The 23,263-nt window shown below is 31.6% G+C and overlaps 1 protein-coding gene across 4 annotated transcripts in view; it reads left to right on the top strand.

Moving 5' to 3' along the window:
• The first annotated feature begins 2,659 nt into the window (after positions 1–2,659).
• Positions 2,660–23,263, top strand: part of LOC143240740 (cotranscriptional regulator ARB2A homolog) — an 80,446-nt gene continuing 59,842 nt past the window's right edge. Inside the window, exons 1-5 of one of the 4 annotated variants that reach the window (XM_076483690.1) lie at positions 2,978–3,067; positions 16,190–16,235; positions 16,609–16,684; positions 19,050–19,142; positions 22,144–22,244. In XM_076483690.1, coding sequence (XP_076339805.1) covers positions 16,630–16,684; positions 19,050–19,142; positions 22,144–22,244 — 249 coding nt within the window. In that variant the 5' untranslated portion in view covers positions 2,978–3,067; positions 16,190–16,235; positions 16,609–16,629. Of the gene's footprint in view, positions 3,068–3,520; positions 3,575–16,189; positions 16,236–16,608; positions 16,685–19,049; positions 19,143–22,143; positions 22,245–23,263 lie in introns of those variants that run through there. The other 3 variants (XM_076483687.1, XM_076483689.1, XM_076483688.1) reach the window with 3 other exon arrangements.

Here is a 23,263-nt window from a genome sequence, read left to right as displayed (position 1 = left end):
ACTTAAACCCGATTTTTATCATTGTAAGCCTGAAGGCTTATCTCATAACCACTGCGGGGATCTTACTTAGGCAAATACATTTTTAATTTAGAAAGACACACACTCAAATGAACAAAGTAAACTCTGTTTCAATTCAGTAATATTACGAATCGACTCAGTCTATTGATTGATAATCTTGCGTCTTTGATAACAGTTTTATCTTATGACGCTTATCATGACGTAAACCATTTTCGTATATTGAAGGAATGAAATGACTAAAATCAAAGTCATTAAATGACATTTTAGAAACAATTGCTCTAGATACTTTCTTCTTTTGGTGTTACCCATAACATCGTAGGAATTTTTTAAGACCTTATTAAGACTAAGAGAAAACTGAAAATAGATACCCAGTCTTTTCCACCCACATATCATACTCGTCCTCCTATGAGTCCGTTGTAAGTTTACGGACTTACAAGAATGAAATCCATGGAGAAATTCTCTACTTAGGTCAGAATACACGTAGTCTTTTGTTTAGTTTTGTTACAAAAACAAACATATTTCAATCTCTCTTGACTTACACGGTCATCATATGAGATATTAATCGAAGATTTTACTTCTGTAAACTTTACCTCATAAGAATATTTTTTCAAAGATAATAGAATATCAACTTGTGATAAATGAATATTTCTTTTTTATATATTTGGATAATAATACTTTCAACCTACTTTGGTGGCAATGTTTAACTTCTATACAATGTAATTTTATTACATATACGTATATAAATTAAAGTATTTCTGTGAATGACAAATATAGAAAAATAATCTAAATACATGGAATGCTTCTGAGACTTGTCCACTTTTGCCTCTTGTAACTTTACTTTTGATTTTTTTACAGCTGTAATTACCAGTTTTTCGGTGAGTTTACAGACTTAAAATGCTAACATTTGAAGTTCAGTAGCTTGCAGTGAACAGAGTCCACGTAACCCATTGTGTAGCTTTGAAGTAAACAAATAGAATAGAACATTTCTTTTTTTATTTCCGTTCTCATTCATGTTTAGTTGGGCTTAGCATGGCCAGGTCGGTTAAAGCGTTCGACTCGTACTCGTAATCTAAAGGTTGCGGGCTCGAATCCCTGTCGTATCAAACATGGTCGCCCTTTCAGCCGTGGAGGCGTTATAAAGCGACAGTCAATCCCACTATTTGTTAGTAAAAGAGTAGCTCAATAGTTGGCGGTGAGTGGTGATGACTAGCTGCCTTCCCTCTAGTCTTACACTGCAAAATTAGGGACGGCTAGCGCAGATAGCCCTCGTGTAGCTTTGCGCGAAATTGAAAAAAAGTTCAATTGAATAGTGAACACTTTCTTTCTTTTTATCGATTTGTTAAACATTGTCAATCATAGTTTTCAATTTAACCTTTGTACATAGAGTGTCCAAGTTCTTTTATCTTATTTTTACCCTAATTTTGTAACTTTTGTTTAACTGGCAACAAATTATTACACTTATCTTTTCATCTACTAGGTTCACGAGGTTTTTTATTTGTTTGGAATTAAGCTACACAACAGGCTACATGTGCTCTGCCCACCATGGGTATCGAAATCCGATTTATAGCAGTGTGAGTATGCAAACATACCGCTTTGCCACTGGAGGCTTTACTTAAATCACTAGGAAGCTTTGATGTTCATCATAGGAATCAAAATCCTTTCGTTTTTCTCCTCAACCGATGAGCTTCCAAAATATTTGATACTATGAAATATGTCTGTACCACTGGGGGTGTAAGGGTATTTTAATGTTGTGATAAAGTGTGTTTGGGCTTCTTCTATTTCAAATCTTCAGGCAGCACAGTTAATCTCTGTTTGGATAATTATCTTATTTATATTTTCAACACGAAGCAACATGAAGGGATATTTGCGTTGTACTTACCAGGGGACATTGAACCTCTGAACTTAGTGTTAAGTCTGTAAACTTACTAGTAATCAATTGGAGCTCTGTCTGGGTCTTGTGATTTTATAATTACCTTTATCTATTGTACTGTAATTACTATGAATATATACTTATAGAAGTAACGTGTTTTAGATGGTACATTAAAAAGCACATACAATTTCAGCGTATTTGCTTTGTGGCATTTTCCATCTAGGTTTTAATATTGTACAGAGAAACGATAACAGCTCTTCTCACATTGTTGAGCATGAAATTTTAAGTAAATTTCAGTGAATTAAATTACTAGTAAAGATTCAGTAACTGTTTGTTTATTTGTTTAATGTAAGCGCCAGCAAATGACAACTGAAATTTAACTCGCAATTTAGGTAACTATTCTTTTTCGTCTATTCCTTATTCTTTACCATGCGTCCTATTTTCACTCATGTCAGTTTTTCGAAGAAGTTAGAAAACGTGTAATTCGTCTGGTCTGCTTGATATCATGGTCCAATTTGGCGTTTTTTTATATCGTCGTATCGACTTTATACAATTATGTGTGTTGTATCACATTATATTGTTTGTCAAAAAATCTCAGGGTGGTCATTTACTGTAATTGTATCATTCAGTTAATATTTTTATATACTTTATATAAACGTGTGTGTGTACATATATATATATTTGAATAAACATATGCATAAAATATGTACATTCTTAAAAAAGATAATTATATACTAAAAATTATTTATTCTTAAAATTATGTATGTTGTATATTATTGTATGTGCTCGTTTATTGCTGCTGTATCGATTGAGCTGGATGAAATTTTAGTTATTTTTTACTAGGCTTAAATTAACATAATACTTTCCCCAAATAAAACATTTTCCGAATGCATTTATTCAATCATAACAGTTAGTTAATGGTTATACTCGGATCAGATATTAAAGTACAACCTGCTTATAGGTCATTTTCACATTTACTGAGGGTAAGTATCTCTGAGACTTCGATAGATTTAGGGACGACTTAAAAATTACGTTCGGAAAGGACACAGTGGAATACCCGTTGACGAATCTTTTCGTCTTATTTCTTGCTTACCGTACTGTAGGTAGTGGTTGTCACGCTCTATCTGGGCTTGTATCCAGGATACTTGTTTCAAATAAGTAACTTATATAATATCTTTTGTAAGTAGCCAGTGTGTGCATTATTATATTTGCTAGTATAACTATAAGGCTAATTCTAATACTAGTGGCTCTTTAGTTTTATTTTCTGTACTAATACCTCATCAAAGTCTACAACTACTAATAACGAAAACAAATCTTTGATATTTCATGCCACATACCGGTACATTCAGTTTGAAGAAGGAAGTTGTTATTATGTTTTGTGTTTATTCTTCTACCTATTTATGTTTCATTTTTTTCTGCAGACTTCTTCTAATTTTTATTATATACTTGCGCGAAATTAAAAACAAACCAAACTATTTATATTAAGAAGTCTTGTTATGCTAATACTAATAATAGCACCGCTATCTCAGTTTCTGTTGTGTCTGGCTTTGACATTAGACGTTAGTAATACCAACTTCCATTAAGAACGATAATCAGTGATATTTTATTGTGATTCATGTGAGATATGTTTTATTTTTATTTATCCTGATGCCAACTATATTTACCAAAGTCTTTGTTTTATTGAATGTAAGACATATTTACTACAACAAACATTATCATTTGGAATTTATTTTTGTCAAGATACTTTCAGTGGTTGATGTTCATATCTTATATGTCAAAACATTGGCTGTATTTATCGTTCTTACAGAAGTAAAAGTGTAGAAAGGAAACGTACCTTCATTCAAATCATATAAGATGTTTACCACAATAGCTTTTCATTTATCTCTAGACTAAAAGATAATTATTGATTAAGATTTTTCTTTTATATAACTGGGTAGTCTTATACTTTACATTTTTCAGCATATATCAAAATGTATTGGATTAACTTTAAAATTGTGTTGTACAATTTATTACATATACAGCTGAAATAAATAAATCTGCAAAAGACTGCAAACAAAAAACATGAGGCTTAAATATTAGAGAGAAACAGTTGCCAGAATAGGAACAAATTGATGTGTTTATAATTAAAATTACGCTCGGTATATGTGTGTTAAATAAGTGAACAAATTGGAAAGATTTTATGTAATAGGTTTCTAATTACTACCAAGGGTTTATAGCATAAAGAAACAATATGATGGTAATCAGTATGTTCACAGTACCTTCGTATTTCTGTTACTAGTGTTAGAATATAATACTTTACTGGAGTGTGTATGTTTATACATGTAAAATAATGTGGTAGGTTCAAAGCATTTGCTATATCTGAAAGATAAAATGAGTATAATGACAGTTGTTTGTATTTTGCTAATAAAATTACAATTTGAATTAATGATAAAAATTTTAAACATTTCAAAGATGAAGAAACTTCTAAATGTGAAACTTTGTGGCTGTTTTAGATTTAAGTAATGTAGTTGGAAGTATAGAACAGGTTATTACTGAGGGAAGTTCATGGGATACAAATGGACACTGTAATAGCTAGGACTAGGAGATGTAGATTTAAGACTTGACAAGACAGAAGTCATCTCTGATTAGACAGTTTTAATTTCAGTAAGACATCAATATCTGAACTAGATAGCCTTCAGATGCAGTAGATGCAACAGACTTTCAGAGGCAATTTGATATTTATTTGATGTTTCAGGATTGGACATATGCAGACAGGTGTTTCATTAAATGAATTAGAGAGACATCTGCTACAGGTTTTAACTCATCTCTCAAATGTTACATTGATCCTTTCATTGCATTTACTTAATTTTACAAAATGATGTTATAAGTCACATGTAGCTATATATTAAAATCATTCTAGTTTTTATAAAATAATTTTTAATAGTATTTTCATGACATTAGATGTTTCGTTCTGATAGTTATACTTTCAAACTTTTGAATGATTTTCATGTTTGGATCGGTAATTGTAGATTTATGTTTCCTCATAGAGGGATAAATGTTTAAAGTCCAAGTACATTCAATGGAATTGTATTTGCCTTGGTTCATTTTTCTTATGTATTAAAGTATGAAACAATAACTATTTAAATTATGGATTAGACTTTAAAAGTTTGTTAAACATTCAAGTTAATAAAGCAATTATAAGCTAATCTTAGGAAACAAGATTATTTTACAATACATAAATGAACTTTTTATTGATTAACTTTCCTAAAGCTTTTGTGGTGCAAATATTTTTCAGTAATTATATTAAAATTGGCTAATTTTTTTATGGTCCATCCTTACCTTGATTAAAATATTATGACTTAACAATCAATTTCTGTTAAGCTGAATCTACTGGGTATGAAATAATATTATTGTCAAAATATTACATTTGGTGGAATGTTGATTAGTAACAGTTTATTGGTTAATTATATCACAATAGTTAAATAATTCCAGTATCATTATCAGTTTAAACACATTACTAAGTAATGTCTTTAGAGTACAGTATAAAAGTAGACTATAACCTTATTTACAATTTCTAAACTGTTATGGCATGTTTCAGAGTTATTTGCAAATAATTATTTTGTTTTCTACACATCTCTAGACACAGTTACTTAAATTATCCATCACTTCTTTGTAAGTAGCCTGTACTTATTTAATTTAATTAGGTTGTAACTGCCAGTATTTATCTAGAGCTTATTAGTGAAAGCAAATAAAAGATAACAGTGTGTTCAACCACATTACATTTGCCATATTCAGTGCCAAAAAAAGGCCTTTTATCTCGTCCTTCAACTTATCAAGCTGACAGATGTATTAATGGTATAGATATTGTAAAGTTCATCATCAACAAATTATGTGAACCAGATAAATTAAGTGAATTGTAATTACTATCTATTTTTGCTTGAGTCATTTAAAAGTCAGAATTGGTGTTAATATTTCTAACTCAGTAATGTTCAGTTTAGACATTAATTATTTATTTTTTATAAACAGATACATAAACGCACGCAGCACACACATTTAAAACAGTATATTTGTGTATTCTAACTGTTAGCTTTGCAAGAAAAATATTTTTGATTGTTGAAACACTATTACTCTGATATTTAAAAGGGGAGGGGAGTGAGAAAGCTATTAATAAATTGTTAAATTATGGGTATATTGGCTTGATTACAGCTATTAGTAACATGTTAAAATTTATTATTATAGATCAGTAAGAAAAGTCGGCCTAGCATGAGTTCAGATCCCTTCTGTTAAACATGCTTGCTCTTTATGGTTGTTGACTGGGCTAGGTACCTGGCTGTAAAATGCTCTTGTCTTCCACCAACCACTAATTTACTGGGACTAAGGTTGAAGTGAAAAAAGTCATATTTGGAGATTTGTATTTAAATGAATCTCTGTAGAAGATTTAGAAATGGATAATTGTTTGTGTATAAAACAGCTTTGTGGGTAAGGGCATATCAGGTTTTGTTTATTGTGATTTAAAGAAAAGCTTATTTTCAGAGTACTATAAAATAAGGTTAATGTGCAAGTTAGTTTATTGTAGAATTGTACAAGAACTGTATAAATTAGATAGGAAATTGGCTTCATGGTAGAAAACAAAGACTGGTGATAAATAAACATTTATTATAACTAGTGGAATCTTTCACTAATCTATTTGTTACTGAAAGTTTTCAGTAACTCTGAATGGTATTGTTTTTTTGTTTTTTTACATTTACTGAGAGGGGTTTATACTCTTGAAAATATTTTGTTCCAAAAAAAAGAAAGAAAAAATGCATTTGTGAGTTAATCGGTGCATAGAAAATAAGTTTTGTTGTTAAATATCATAAAGTGGTACTTCTGAGGTATGAAAAGGTTGAAAGCTTTAGCTGCTTGGATCAGGGTAACAATGACAATTTGGAAAATAAAGTAATTTAGGTGTAACTGATTACAAATATTAATTCTCAGTGAGGGTTATAGTGAAGTCTTGTATATAATGTACACAGATAAAATTGGCCAAATGAACAATGATATTTTCTGGAAACAAAATTGATTTGTTTTAACAAATATTTTTATTTATAACAAATAGCATGGTTTGCCAAATTATTTTATTTATTCATGTTAAAGTTGGGATGGCTATCTTCAAGTTTACATAAAGCTTTGTCATTTTTAATACATCATTACTACTTGATTAAAAAAAAGAATTTTCTACAACATAACTCCACTGACACGTAGAGCTATTACTCTACTGCCAGGATTTCTTCTATGCCCCTCTTAACATCTCAGTTGCTCTTAGTGATTTTTGTCTTGTGTTACCCTCCACCTGTGACAATGTGCTCTCTTTCCTAGTACTATATATAAGCACCTCATTCAGACAAATTTATCACTTCTCCTTGATAAAGCATCAATGAAAATAATAATTGAAAACAAATTTCTTTTTCTGATTGGCAAACCAATTTCAGTATGAATTTTCAGATTATTATTTATGGCATGGAGGCCAATTGGATCCCTCCTCTCATACCTCTGATATTTGATGTTGCACAACAATTTTTTTTTTTTTTTTTGTAGGGGCACTCTCAGTGATTTTATTTGTCTGAGATGGAGAACTATTTGGATCTGTGGTGGTCCCCTGTGGGGCTCTGAGGCTGAAATTGAAAGTGAACCTTGACATTCCATTTTCTTTCTTTCTTTTTTTGTGTGTTGTATTTTTATCACTTCTGTGGAAGAGTGGTAGCTTTACAGACTCTTAACACTGAGATTTGGGATTCAATTTCCTATGGCGGATACAGCAGATGGCCTGAAATTGCTTTGCTTTCACAAAACAACTTTACATCAAAAAATACTGTTCCAATTACTGGTAATCAACTCAGTCTTTATGACTTATGAAAAATGAAAAGGAGGCCACTTTGGGATAAGTTGTCTTTGGCTTGCCTTTTTTTCTGTTGGGTTTTGAAAGAATGAGAGGTCTGGAAGTTACAACTCTTAAATGATACACCTGCTTCTCAAATTTCAAGATTCTAAGGTGAAGTTTGTAGATCACTATAGATCTACGTCCCTCAATGGGACAGTCTATGGATTTACAACTCAACTTCATCATTTTGTTTCCTTTCACTTCCCTTCATTAGAAGGCTCTAAGGATCATCATCTTCCTTGATGATGAGCTGGATCTCTTGTTAGCATGCATGTTGGTTCAAATTTTGGCTTTTACATTTCTCGTGGTGGTTGTTGGAATCTTGAGTTTCATTGGTTTATACAGGGGGTTATAGTTTGTTCCTGTTTGTGAGTCTCTACCCCTGAAATCAGCCCCTTGGTCTATATCTAAGGTTTCCACTGCTTAGTTGGATTGCCAGCAGCACCAGTGATTATTGTATACCTTCAGGGGAGCTTGGTTTCAAGAATTTCTGGATGGGTAGTAACCTCATCCATGGGTCCAGAAGCTTTGCTGTTGGGTTTCAATTGGTTGTTCATTTTATATCGTCCCAGTTTTATCCACCCAGTCTGTTGTGAGGTTTTAATCTTCCATTGTTCATTGGGATTTGAAAGTTAGTTTTTGGGTTATCTCTGTTTGATTTATTTGGGGATAGTGAGAGAGTTGGGCTAGTTCTTCAGAATTTTTATACCTGCCAGTTGTTGTGCCTATGCAGACAGGAGATTGGTGTCCAGTCATTCAGCATCACTTTCAGTGCCTAGATTATCTAAGGTTAACAAGTTACTCATATTCATCAATCTGTGTTGATTTTTTTACTAGGATTGTAATGTCCAACTTGATTGTAATCATCTCCTATCTGCACTTTGCCTTAGTGGTAGATTCTCTTGGTCTTTGTAATGTACTGTAATTTTGGGTTTTTTCCTTTAGGCTTTCATAGGCTTCACATGAGTTCTGTGATATTGTACAAGTTTTGTTTTTTCAGCCCCTTCGTTCTTTCATACTGTGCCCTCACCATTCCACAGGTGACTGGTTTCTGCTAGCACCTTTTCGTCAAGGATAGACCCTTCCATATTGAGTTTACTTTCAGATATAATCCAGGCAGGCTTCCATTTTGGGACTGTTACACTTATTCTTGTTCCAGTTCAATGTGTCATCAGTCTGGGTAATTTTCTTTTCTCAGTTAAACTAATCTGTTTCCTGTAGGTTGTCACATTTACTCATCTCTTCTTCTCTCATTGTACAGATGGTTCTTTGTCTTTTGAGAATATCAGCATTACTCAAATCCTTTGTGCCTTTGAAATGAGAACACAATAAACCATTTTATTTGTCTTTAAGCAATTAACAATCGTACATATCTATTTACTGGTTTTTCTCAGTTTTCTTAATTGGAATCTTTCTTTGGTCTCTAGATGTTGTTGAGTCCAGAATTCCATTCATATCATAAATGCCTTGCTTTGGGGATGGAGTGCACATGTCAACAATTGAGAATTTCAGAGACTGTGCACAGAAGACAAGGATTCCTTACACAATGTTTACCTTCTTTTTGCTCTTCTATAGGTAAAGCCTCATGGTCAAGTCCTCTTAAGGGGCAAATTGATAGGCTTCCCTCTGTTTGCTCCATGGTGGTGTCTAATGTTTCTTGTCAAGGAGGTATGTGATATAGGGTTCCTTATTTTCAAATTTTGGATCTCCTTTCTCAGAACTAGTCCTATCTTACCACCCTTTTAGCTTCCCATGTTACACAGGTGATGTCTAATGTTTCTATCATTACAGATTCTCCTGACAGAGTGGATGTTACGTCATAAGGTTTTGTTGGATTGGCTTTCATTCTGTAACTCCATTTGGTTGGCTGGCCTCTCACTGAATCACCTAACTACTAACAATTTAATCTTCATTACTTCATCATTGGGCTATGGCAGTGGCTGTTTCCCATCTGCACAGAATGGGATTACCATCTGTTCACTTCACATGTTATCTGGGATAAGAAATATGATTTTCCAACCCATTGTCAAATTCTGTTGATAGTGCCAGATTGGCTGCTACACTGGGTTTCTACTTCTGCAGTCTCTTTAGGTGTGTCCAACTCTTCCACTTCTTTTTTAGGTTCTTGCTGTGGAGGCAACCTTAGTCTAATATGGTACACCTGGCAATCCATAAGCTCACATTTCTGGAATAAAGGTTATGCTGTCCTTCATATGACATTGGGGTTTAATTTTTAAGGTTTGAAACATTTCTGTCACAGTTTCTGTTTAGTCCAAAAGACACTTTTATCAATGGTAATGACATATATTTCAGCAATATTGTCTTGAGAGAATGTTTAATCCTTTTGATCAGTGGTGTCAACTGTAATTTGTTTTTTGACTTGGCTCTTTGAGAGGGGTTTTTGTATTTTTCACAATTACCATTGCTTATGGTGCCCTTATTGATTACCATTCAGTTATCATAACTACATATTTTTCAGTCTCTAGTATTATCCATATTCCTTACATCATTTTTTGGTAATTGGTCCCAAATAACAATTCCAGTTATCAACCAGGAATATTGAGACAACATGTTATTTCTCTACACAAATTTGTGACCTGATTCTTACATACCATGAATCCACCCTTTACCTGCATGTTTATTCTTCATGGTTGTTAATCAATGGACATCACCAATGAGAGTGGTACTGTTTTCCACAGACCATTTTATTATTTTCTCTATGTTCTCAGAACATTTTTTCTTACCCAGTGCTCTGTTAGACTGGAAATGGCTTCAGTCCTTTTGTCTGACTCATCTGCTTTAGAGATACTAGATATCTCTTTTTATTCTGGGTTCTCTTTAAAGGTGAGGTATCTTTTATGAGTTGCATCTACTCAGATTTCCCTTTTCTCTGTCATCAGCAGCTCTGTCAAATTGCTTGTTGGAGGTTGTCATACAAACTGATATGTGGACCTCCTCCAGTACGTGCACTATTTACTTGATCTGTCAGTCTCTTCATCTTAGGGTTTTTTCTACCCTCTGTTTCTGTCTTAACTATTTCTACTTGATTATCAAGAGGGGTGAGCATATTTATTTCCACCTTTCAGAGTCCCTTACCTAGTTTTCACAGTTTTCAACACTGTGGTGAGTGTTGCCCAGAAAAATGTGCTTTTATTAAACCAATTTTGCACTAGCAACCACTGTTTCACTATAATTACTACCAGTTGCAACAGGCTCTGTAGAAATAAGATGTTCTATAAGATCACGTAGGTGGTATTACCATATTATGTTAAACTACTGTTTTTGGACTATCATGAATAAAACAAAAGAGGATTGTGCTTCTTTGTAGTGGATCTAGGGTGTTCTTACCAGTTTTCAGTTACTGAGATGGTTGACAGAAGCTTTTCTTCCAGTGTTAGAGTGAATTCTTCCATTCTTGGAGAATAGGGTGAAGTTGGGAGCTTTTCTTGCATTTGCCACTGTTTTTTTTTTTCCCCCCCAAGATGTAAGTAGGAGTAGCACCAGCCTATGCAGGAGCCTGTTTATGATACTGGTTCAGATTTGTTTCTTGGTTATCTGACTGAGGTGTGCGTAGTCCTTCCTTTTGATGAAAATCAGTTCAGTACAATGTCCATGGAAGGGAATCTACCATCTCCTTGTAATTGTGAATGGCCCCATTTTGGGTCCTTGGCTGATCACAGTTGTTCCATCTCTTCCTCTAATTTTGGGGCCAAATGAAATGTTCCTTTCCCACTTGGTGTGGGAGTGAGGGTAGATGTTCATAATTATAAACCAGATGGGTGCTGTTCCTTTGGTTGAGTATAGCATACACCATCCTGTTATACCAAGCTTGGGTTGTTGTCTTTCAGGATTCTTCAGGTGAAGGAGAAAGTTTATCTGTTTTGGTGTTGCTTACTTTATCATCATAATTCCAGTGGTTCAGATTTCATCACCTTATGGCTATAGGTAATGTTGAGGTCTAATTGCCCTGGTCACCAACATGGGATATGGGGGAACAAGACCCCTTAATTTCAGTTTAGAGTAGTGGAACCTCAGTCGTATGGCTAGGGCTGTCCTGTGAAAATGATCATTCATGAACAGTTCCACCTTTCATACAGGAACTAAGCTCAGGGTGAAGAGCATAACTGTTCTGGATGTAGTCAGTTCCCCCCACTTATGCACCACTCTTATTTTGGTACAACCATGATCTGTGCAGATGCTTGCTATATGGACAGTGTACTTTAAAGACCCTCCACTGGAAATACATTTTCAGTTTATGAAAATGTTAACTTTTCTTGTTATATTCTGTTGTTAATATAAATATGAGATTTAAACTCATTAGAAGTTTATTTGTATCAGAATAATAAATTTAAATTTAATGAAGTTGATAAACCAATTTTGTTTTAATAGTGACATTTTCTTTGTTGGTAATCTTACTTGTCTCCAGTGGAGATACTCTTATAAACATGGGTTTAGATTTACAAGGTTCCATTATCACGTATATGTGTTAAATTAAAGATATGTGTGCTTTGTTATAATTAACCATGTATAGGGATAGAAATAATGAAATAAAATTACATTTACCCAAGGGAAAGCTATTAGGAAGATTACATTCCATTTTTTAAAGTTGCATTTCCTCATGAATTGCTTTTTTGTCTAAGTTTTGCAATATTTTCAGTTTTGTTGGTCATAATTGAAGAAATGCAGATGGATCATGCATTACTTATTAGGAAAGCCAGCTGAAAGGATGAAATTCCTTGGGAATGTAATACTTTGATTCCTGATATGAAGAGAATTTTAAAAAAAATGAACTCTTCTTCAAATATAGATGTCTAATATAGTTGGAGGCTTAGTTAATCCACCTGTGAGTGATTTGTTTGAGAAATGGATTAGGGATTTGGAAGTGTGACTTTGGTTACTATGGACAGTAAAGTTATGATTTAGAAATGTGGATCCAAATTGCTTCTTTAGTGTACATATTTAATGTTAAATAAAACAATTGTGATATGTTTTCCTTGACAATATTGCATGAGCTGTTAGTTTAAAATACAAGTCTTTTGATGGGTAGGGTATAGATATGAAAGTCAACATTTGGTTTTCCTGATGACAAGAAACCCACTTGAAATAAAAAATGTATCTCAGAAAGGCTGGTATGGGTAACAATATTTTGACCTTCCTAGGTCATCTTTGTTAAGCTGAAGCATTGTTCTCTGCCATTCTGAGATAAAACATTTGGTTTTGATGGGTATAGAAGTGACTTCAGTTGGATGTATGCCCTTCTACTGTTGGATTCTGTCTGATGTTTCCTTTCTTGCTTAGCAATTTATACTGTGATTTTGTTTTGATATATATGTACAAATTGTGGAAATGTAATATTCACTCTCTATATAAATTGCTTCGCTAAGCATACTGTTACTACTAGAGCTGCATGATTTAATAGATTGCTTATAAGCATCAGTTGCATTATTTAGTGTCCCCTAAACTATTTTGTTAATCGATTAATGCCACAAAAATAATAAACTAATGTAAATTAGTGATTCTAATTATCACTGTTTTTGATTATTCCTACAATCAATTAATTAAAATTATTATTAAATTGATCATTAAAATAATCAACTAGCATATAGACTTGTTACAGAATCAATTTTTCATTGTTTAAAAGTTAGAATCTGGGTGAGAAAGATGTTATTCTATGTTGTTAATGTATAAAATAAGTGTAAAATGCAAATTCTGTGATTGTATGAGTAAAGACATTAAAAAAAGCAAATGGATATCCTGTTTACCAGTGTTGCAATATTCTTTCTAAATATGATTAATAATTATAATTTAGTTTTTAATTAACAAATTTGAAATGAATTAACCTTTTTTTAATAATAGTTACGTTATTAGAAAAAGAAAATCAAGCTTTGAAATCACTGAATTATAACCTGTCCAAACTAATCATTTACAAAAATTATTAAATGTCGTTTTAACTCTGACTTATTTAAGTAACTTTTGTACTATTTGGTCAACAATAATTAAACCCAAGTTACTATATTCTTATAGTGAAAGGTTCTCATTAAGGTAAATTATACTTTATTGTTACACAAGTAACTTTCAGAAAGTTAAATGTAAAATTGAGACATTACTGCAGCTAGTGTGGATAAGTTACTTGTTAACTCAGTAATACTCTATGTATTATCTGAATAAACTTTTTTTTATTCTTATCTATTCCCTAATGATTTTTAAACTTTGTAGTGTAATGCTATGACTGTTAAAAGTTTTTATTTTAAAAAAATTAGAATAACTTGTATGATGTTTGGCTTTAAATTAAGGTTACTTGAGGAATTTAAGAAATTTATTAGATTTTTACTTTGATTAAATACTTGTTTGCTTAATAAATAAATAAATTAAGTTATGATTATCAGTTTCCTTTGATTGGTTAAAAAGCAACTGAGTGACTGTGTAGTGATAGATACAACATTTAAACATCCAGCAAAGTGCTAGATTCTGTTAATGTATTACATTTTTAAATGTTATGAAATAGAATGTTTTTATATTATATCAATTTAAGAAAATTGTCTGGAAAGTTTTATTTATTCTTAAACAAATACATTTTGTAAATGTATAAAAGTTTGAACTAACATAAAAAAATACTTAGGATATGATAACAGCCTGTTTTGTTTAGACAGTGAGCATTAATCACACTATTACAAACAGTTACATAAATGTTTGTCCAGACCACCCATCCTCTTCATTTTAGTATGATTTAATGTAGTTCCCATACTACCTCTGTATTTAAGCTTTGCAGAGCATGACCTACATTTTGCTTTTTGGTCTCTCTTTATAACAAAATGTACTTAAACCTGGCTTTACTTATTTCAAGTTCCTGAAGATGACATTTCTCTAGCATTGTGGGCTTACCATTGATTTCTGTGCAGTGAGATTATGTTAACAGTATGTTAAAAAAAACATTTCTAATTAAAAGTAATCAAAATCTCATTTCTGACGTTAATTGCAGTATTTGAAAAACAACAACAATGATTGTTGTAATATTTTTTGCTCATTTTAATACATATATATAATATTTATAATCATACATGCTTTTGTCTGTCATAGCCTTACATTCAAGTTAGTACTATTACTACCTATAAACCTAAAATCTATTCACAAATCAGTGTCAGTGTGAAGTGTATTTACAAATGCAGGGTTAAAGTGAAATGTGGTGGTAGAGCCACATGACAAAAGTAAGAAGTAAACAAGGAAAGAACCCTTACTTTCTTAATATTTGACATTTTTAACATTTACTAGATTAAGTAAAATATAAAACATTTGATGCTTTGTTAACTTTAATGTACAGACCTGTTTTTATTCTTTAATTCATTGTACTTTTTGCTATGAACTGAAGTTTCTTCTATTCGAGGTGCCCTCCAGTGACACAGTGGTATGTCTGTGGACTCACACCACTAGAAACTGTTGTTGTTGTGCCTGTGGTTCATTTTCATATGTGAAGTTTAGGATTAAAAAGTAACTTAAGTTATTGTTTCTGAAGACAGTTTACTCTGACCTTTCATATTGTTGTTGCTGATTAATAAATTTTTTAGACACAAAATTTATGTCACTTTTATGGGTTAAGTCTAACTATACTCTGACAGTTTGAACTGAAAATTAGTGTGGGTTTGATGTTGTGCTGTTTTCTGACATTTATTTAGAGTACTTCATGATGAATATAAAAAGTATGCATTTTAATTACTGCACAGCTACAAATAGTTTTTGCCTATAAATGAAACAACTCACCTGTTGATCTATTTAGAACTTGTCAGCCTATTTTAAAGAATAATTTTGTTGTAAGAATCTATTACTTCATGAGAATATGTTATCCATTTTTAAATTTTCAACATAGCTCTTAGTTTTTGTACAGGCCTTTGTTGAAAACAGCTAGAATGAAAGTTTAAACATGATTTAATAGAGTAAGAATTGTACTATCACATAATAGAATATTACAAGTTTAATACAATAACAACTGTGTAATATTTAGAGAAGGTTTTATCATCATCAGGAACAAATATTTTACTGGTACACAGGAATATTTATATACAGTATAAAACAAAAGAATTCTGTGATTGGAGGCTGTTTATTGTCTTAAGGCTTAATAAAAGTATTTTATTGATGTATAGTGCTTTGTTTAAACATTTTTATTGTGATTTGATATACTATGGTTATATTGTGTTGTAGTGTATGTAAACATAAGTTGAGTTTACTGTTTAGGTGATATTGGAGGTAAATGCTAAATATTGGGGTGAGTCAAATTTTTATTGCCATTTGAATGGTTATTCAACATAAACAACATACATAAATAAATTGGTTAACTTGCTAATTGCAAATTGTGATATGTTTCAAATAAAAAATATTATCAATTGTAGTTCATGTTATTTGATTTACAGGTCAGTGTGGGATTCTAGAGATAAACATAATGGTGATTCTGTAGTGGTATGTAAGAAATTCATTCTTCAAATACATTCCTTATACAACACCAAGGGTAATAAAAAAGTACTTAAAAAGCAAAATAGTGTTAATACTATGTGAAAATAATTCAGTGGTTGAAAAAGTTACAAATTAGCAAGCATTTTTTTCTTGTATGGGTAAGGTGGATTGCAGTAGTCATGTATTTGTTCATGAATTGAATATAATCAATTAATGAGCCTTTTGATTATTCAGTTAGAAAGTATAACTAATTCCCACCTCTAGTTACTGTTACCTGAACTGTAAATAAATATGTATACATATATATGTACATAATATTATTAATCTAATACATTCATAAATATTTATCAAATAATGTTTTTTATATTTTTTTATAAAGGTATTCTTTTTCATCACTGTAATGTCTCAGTCGAATTCAGACCAGAACTCTGTGTGTGTGCAGATGTCGGAACCAGGTAAGTTTTAGAATGCTGCAAATATTTATTCATGAGTTTTATGTTATGGTTTCATAGCTCATGCTTATTCATATCTTTTGTGTTATGATGTCATGCTGTATAAACATATTTACACTCTTTATCAACAAGCATATTTCAAAACTGGGGCATTTGTTAAGGCAAGGTTTTACATGTATTAGGCAATCAGGTGTTCAGTACATTGAAAGATTAAATTAAGATGTTATTATATAAACCAAATTATTGTGAAGAAAGAAACCTTTAAGTTAACAGTAAAGTATTATAATAGATCAATTACAATTTGCTATTAATCTTTGGTAATTTGAAAAGTACCATATTTTTTTATTTCTTTAGTATATAAATGTAAACTGTTAACTTTACAAATATTTTCCAAATTGCTTAGTTATACAAGATTTTAGATTACTTAGACCTTTAATACAGGAAATCTGTTTTGTATGGTGTTAACCTTACTTCACATGCTAGTTACATGCATTTACAGATAGTTAGGTCTTTTTTTTTTCACAGATGTTGATGGAGACTATATTTAGATTTTGATCCTGTGTTCTTTAGTAACATTCTCATGTTTAAGTTTAACTATGCCTAGAGGTCAACACTTTCCAGACAGGTCAAGGATTAAAGGCCATGTCATGTTTGTTGGCTTGTATTCAAAATTTTACTGAACTACTACTTTATAAATTTATGTCATTAAATTTCATATCAAACTGTTGTTTTTAATTCAAATTTTATTAGTATACACTATTTTAAAAGTTTTTAAAAGTACATATTTAAAAATGCCTCTATACATCAATTTTTGTGTCATGTGGAATGTTGAATGTAACACTAGTTCAAATTAGATGTTTGTTATGTCAAAATACAAAGTCTATAGTTTTATATGAATTAAGATTTCAAATTATTAATATTTTAAAGCTATAATATAAAGCAAAAACTTGATGTTTTTTCTATTTGCTCAAACACTGAATCAAACATGGTGGTCCTGCTCACCTCTTTTTGCTTTTGGAAATGGCCCTTATGTAAAATAACTTTCATATATGATGTGAATAACCAGTCAGAAGCTCGATATGTTCCTATAGTGGCTTTCTCAGCCATTTCCAAATATAAGTGCATTTTTGAGACACCTTTGTGCTGGTAAGTTGAGTATTTAGCCTGTTTGAAATTTCCTATTTTTATTAGTATTCTGATCAACCTGTTCAAGAACCCAGCAAATACATCATCCTTTTTGAAATAATTACTCTTGCATGTTTCTCTTGTTCCGTAATGTTAATATTCTTTGTATAAATCAGGTAAAATTCGTTATAATTCTCTGTATCAGAAATGTGTGTCTTTACCTTTTATCTTGAAAAGACATCCACATCACTCAAAACAACCATATTTATCATCATCTTGTTATTAGAGCAAATTCAAATACTTTATAACCTAGGTAACTCTCTAAAGTTGGAACAAAAACACTGGTATTGTTCATTATCAGTTAAAGAAAATTAGAAATTGCTTTTCACTCACTGATATTTATTATCATTTACACTTTTAAATCTATCTTTTTAATTTTTTACCTTTGTTTGAAGATTCTAAATGAAGAGTTATCCTTTTATTTCATAACTTTTTGAAGCTTTTTAAGAATCAAAATAATCAATAGGTTTTTCATTACACAGGAAAAAGAATTATTGAACTAAGAAGTTGGTTGTTAAAGGAAATCTTTATTTTTATATCTGCTTGAATTATGTAGTCTTACTCTGACATCCATTTTATTCAGTATTTTATTGTTATAGGTTTTTAATTTATTTAAAGATCTATTCTTTCTATGAAGTCACTTAGTTTTTCCATCTTTCACTGTTTTTACTTTGAAGTTTTATTGTCTGTTTAGAAGTCATTCAGCATGGCCAGATGGTTAGAGTATTCAACTAGCAACTTTATGGTCATGGGTATGAATCCCAGTCCTACTAAACATGCTTGCCCCTTTCATCCATGGGGGTATTATAATGTGATGGCTAATCCCTCTGTTGATAAAAGAGTAGTAGCCCAAGAGTTGTAGTGGGTGGTGATGACTAGCTGCCTTTGCCCTAATTTTTCATTGCTAAATTAGGGACAGCTAGTGCAAGTAGTCCTTCTGTAGCTTTTTGCAAAATGAACAAGAAACTGTCTAAAAGTTGTAATTCCTGCCAGAACCTGAACCTTTCCTTTTATCTGGTTTGAGTTTAGCAGTTTATGGTATGTGTTTGAGATGTATATTTTAATCTATATCATTTGATAACTTCATTAAATTTCAGTAATGTTTTGATCATGATAATAATGAAAAAAAAAATTCAATTTCACAATGCATTACTGTGTTTCTGTTTGTACTTTTTTGTTGCAGTCTCGAACCCCTATTCTGAGAGGCAAGTAAGTTACGAAGAAACCGAAGAACTTCCTTCCACTATTGAAAAGTTTGGCTATTTTTTTAATGAGTGTACGTATATGATTAACACTCACATTTACATTAATAAATGTAGTTTAAAAATGATGCAGCATAATTTTTAATGTTTTTTTTATGATATGAAATGGTTCATCTTTTATTTTTAACAGAGCTTCCATGGCCCAAGCTCCCAGGATTGGACAGGATGGCAGACCTTAATATAAAATATGAGCTAAAACTCTATTTTTAGTGTTTACAGATTGAACTAAAATTCCACATAATGTTTTGCAAAAGAAGTTGCAGATTCATTGACACTGTCGCAAGTTTTTGACTCTCGTAGTTCGTAGTAGTAAATGTAAAAGATGTATGTGCTGTGTTGCTGACTTATCTGCTTGGCCTCTTGGCTAAGACTTTCAGTTCAGCACACTTAGAGCAATACTGAACAGACTGTGCTGTAGGTTTTATCTGAAACCCAGACTTTAGTCAACAAAAGTGCCATCCAGCTGCTTCAAAAGCTTGTTTTTCAGTCTTCAATCTCTCCTTTCACTTCTCTGAATTTCATGAACTGACATAGTAGTGCAAGTATAACTTTTTTCTGAGTACATTTCTGTGGCAGACCTTGTTTTTTCATCATTGGCAGATGAAAATAGTTTTTTATCATCAGATTTCTTACAAATGGTATTTCCAATCATGCTTATAAGACCATCAGGATATTCTGAGAGTAAAATGGTGCATAGAATTCTTAATATAGTAATGTAGAATGTAAGCAGTTGATTGTTTTTGTTAAGAGCATCGAAACTTATGCCTTCCATCAAGCTTCCTCGTTTGGAAAGTTTGATGTTGCTATGGATTTGATACCAAAAAACTGCTAAATTGAATAAATATTGTTCCCATGTCCTTTTGGAGTACTACAACAATGCCTTTGAACGCCTTGCTTTCACGTTTGATTTCTTGGATGATCTGCATTATTTTTATTGGTCTCACGAAATCCATGGGATTCTCAGAAGTGTCACTAGACATTTTGCCTTCATCACTTTCCAATGGAAGAGCATAATCTATCCTTTCTTTTTTTTTTTTATGCCTCTTAATTTGCTCTGTGACTGTTTCCCATCTGATTTTTGTGCCATTTTTGTTTCTGGGTCTAAACCATCGCATCCGCACTGACATCGAGGGAATTTACCACAAGTACTGCACACACACACACTTTGCACTTACAATTCATTTTTTTCTTTTCCTGTATTAACATTGCTTTATCAATACAAGATCAGTACACTTACTTACTGAATACCAATAGTATGTCGATCTGTTTTGAGGCCAGCTGTAGAACTAGTTTTCACAAGGGGTATGGCAGTTGCATGCTTTTTGTGCATTCATGTTTTGTTAAATGTGTTATCCAATAAACAAATGATGTGGAATGATTTGAAAAATTAGGTTATGCAAGATCCTGCATGCCTGGCCCATGGAAGCACTGTTAAAACTGCCTTTTTCACTTAATATTACTGTTTTATATTTATCATGTTAATGATACTTTATGGATCATGTATTTTATTCAATTATATATTCTATAATTATTTTAAAAAATTGAAATCTTCAAGTGAAGAGAAATGTATTAATTTGTGAAGAAAGATTTTTGGAGTGATAAACTTTTGTTGGGAGGCACTAGTAATTTATATTCTGGATTAATTGTACTTAATGTAAGAATGATTTATGTATGGTAATACAGTAGTTTGTTATGGTCATATGCACTGGGTGCATAGCAAATTCCTAACTGTTCAACAGTGCAATACTATCAAGGAAGTTTTATGACTGGAGGATATTGTCACAACTGTTTCCAAAAATATTAATAATATAGTGAGATTATTAAACATTACTGAGTCAAAGAACATAACAATTTCGAAAAAGAGAGCCTTCATAGAAGTGAAACAAATCACATGCCAGTATTGAGGAGAGTGTCAGGACAAATCACGTATCAGATTATGAAGTAGAATACCAGAACAATCACAAATCGGAGTATCAAAGAGAGTACTGGAATAAATCATACAGCCACAAAGCTGAATGTTATGAGTACAAAAGAAAATTTTCTAGCCTGCAAAGCCAATGGGATAAAATTAAACACTTCTTGTTATTATACAAGGGTTAGAAGTTGATAAAAGTTACAAGCTTCCATCCAAACCATAAGAAAGGTGGCCAAAGAAATTAAAAAAAATTAAAACTTTAACCACATACCTGTAAAGGTCCCATTGCAGCTCAATGGTCTCCTGAGAAAGATTTGTCTTGATGTTAATTTTGCCATTCTCCACAGAAACTAGTTGTGTGATGGTGTGTAATGGAGGAAGTTTCTTCATTGGTAAGTACTAACCATAATATTAGAACCCAAAGTGAAATCAGAAGTGTTGCATTCTTATGTTAGCATTGCGACTTTATCTTTTTGTTTAATTAATTTTATTTTTTAAGTTTCATGTTACAGTAATCAGAAAGAGAATTTTTAGCTTAAGTTGAAATTATATATATTTTATGACAAAATTTGTATTTAACCCTTAAATGGCAGCAATTACCAACTGATGCTGCTACCTACAACATTCCTGCTGTTTAAGGGTTAAAGTAAATTCCCAGCCATTGTTAAGTGTTCAAAAGCTAATGTAAAATCACAGTTTGGGAACAAAAGGGAGGAAAACAAAATGTTCAGTGTACAATGGGAAATGTCATGATGTTTGAACACAGCCTGGTATTTTCCGTAAAGACGTATATTATACTTAATACAGTAAGGTGACATGTTTAACTTGTGAAACACTAGTTAATCAGATGATGGTAAATGGGTCTTAGTATAAGGTGTTTTTAATAAATTACTGATATTTTGTATATGTATAAAAATGTCCGTAACATCTTGTTTTGTAATATACAGCATTTTCTGCTTAATTTGTGTAAGTACAGTTGTTTGTTCAAATGCCAGAATATATGATTCACCAGTATGTTTTGTCATAATGATTTTTTGTCATTTTACTTTATAAATTTTTTTTTTTTTTACAATAATATTTTACTCTTTCATCATATTTAGTTGGGCAGTTGAGACACATAGAAACTGGGGAACCATTTAAATTTCAAGCAAAAGACAATGATAATGACTACAATCAGAGAAGATACGAAGCACTGGGAGAGGTAGGCTTAATTATTGCTTAAACTTCTAGTTAGTGAAATACATTACATAAAAGAAACAACATTCCAGGACGGTTTAGATTTACCTTCTTTCATACTTTATGAAAGATAAATTTGTACTCGGTTGTGTGATGAGGTATTGTAAATCTATTTAATATCCATAAAGTTTAACTTTAATAGGTGTTAAGTGTCATAAACTTGATTTATGATTTGATTAGACTAGTAAAAGTGAGTTAATTGTTAGATGTAGTATTTGTAAGTAGTAATAACCATATAAAACCTAAATCTAGGTAGAATAATTTTTGTCTGACAATTTTTCTGATTATGATAGTTTTCTTAAAGTTATGGTGGTGATAAATAGATTAGGTTTTTTTTGTGCCCATTTGTATTAATATTAAAGATGGAGTGATTTAGTTTTGCTGTTGTCATGCTTTTTTTTGTGATACTAGGATAATTATGTATAAATATATCAACTCCTTACTCACTTTGATTTAAAAATAAGTTTTGATTACTGGAGTAATAACTTATTTCTAGTAAATGAATTAAAGCATTATTAAGTAACTGTGTTAATGACAGATGAGCAGCTCGTGGAACGACCCTGTGTTTTTGTTGCTTTTTTTCAAGTACAAATGTTTATCTCATAGCTCTGTCATTTCATGACTGTTTTGAGATCTAATTATAGTTTCAACTCAGGAGGTCAAACCCATTTGATTGATGTATTTAACCACGCCTAATGTCCTATAAATTTAATTTATTCTAATCTTGTCTGAAAGAATTTCAATTTGAGGTTAGATTGGGAGAGATCCTGTTGAGTAATAGAATTGAACTGGGTGTATGTGGGTTCCATGATTGGCATTGTTGGTACAAAATATAGCTAATAAAAAGGGAAACAAAGGTCTTATAGATTAATTTATTCTAATTTTGTCTAAAAGAATTTCAAATGTCATGGTTACTGAGGAATTTCCTCTTGTTTTCAGTTATAGAAAACTTATCAACGTATGTGTTCTAGTTGTAACAATAAA

This window comes from Tachypleus tridentatus, chromosome 13 (genome assembly GCF_004210375.1).
Source record: "Tachypleus tridentatus isolate NWPU-2018 chromosome 13, ASM421037v1, whole genome shotgun sequence".
Taxonomy (NCBI): domain Eukaryota; kingdom Metazoa; phylum Arthropoda; class Merostomata; order Xiphosura; family Limulidae; genus Tachypleus; species Tachypleus tridentatus.
The sequence above is the reverse complement of the archived record's forward strand: the minus strand, read 5'-3'. Positions and strand labels throughout refer to the sequence as shown.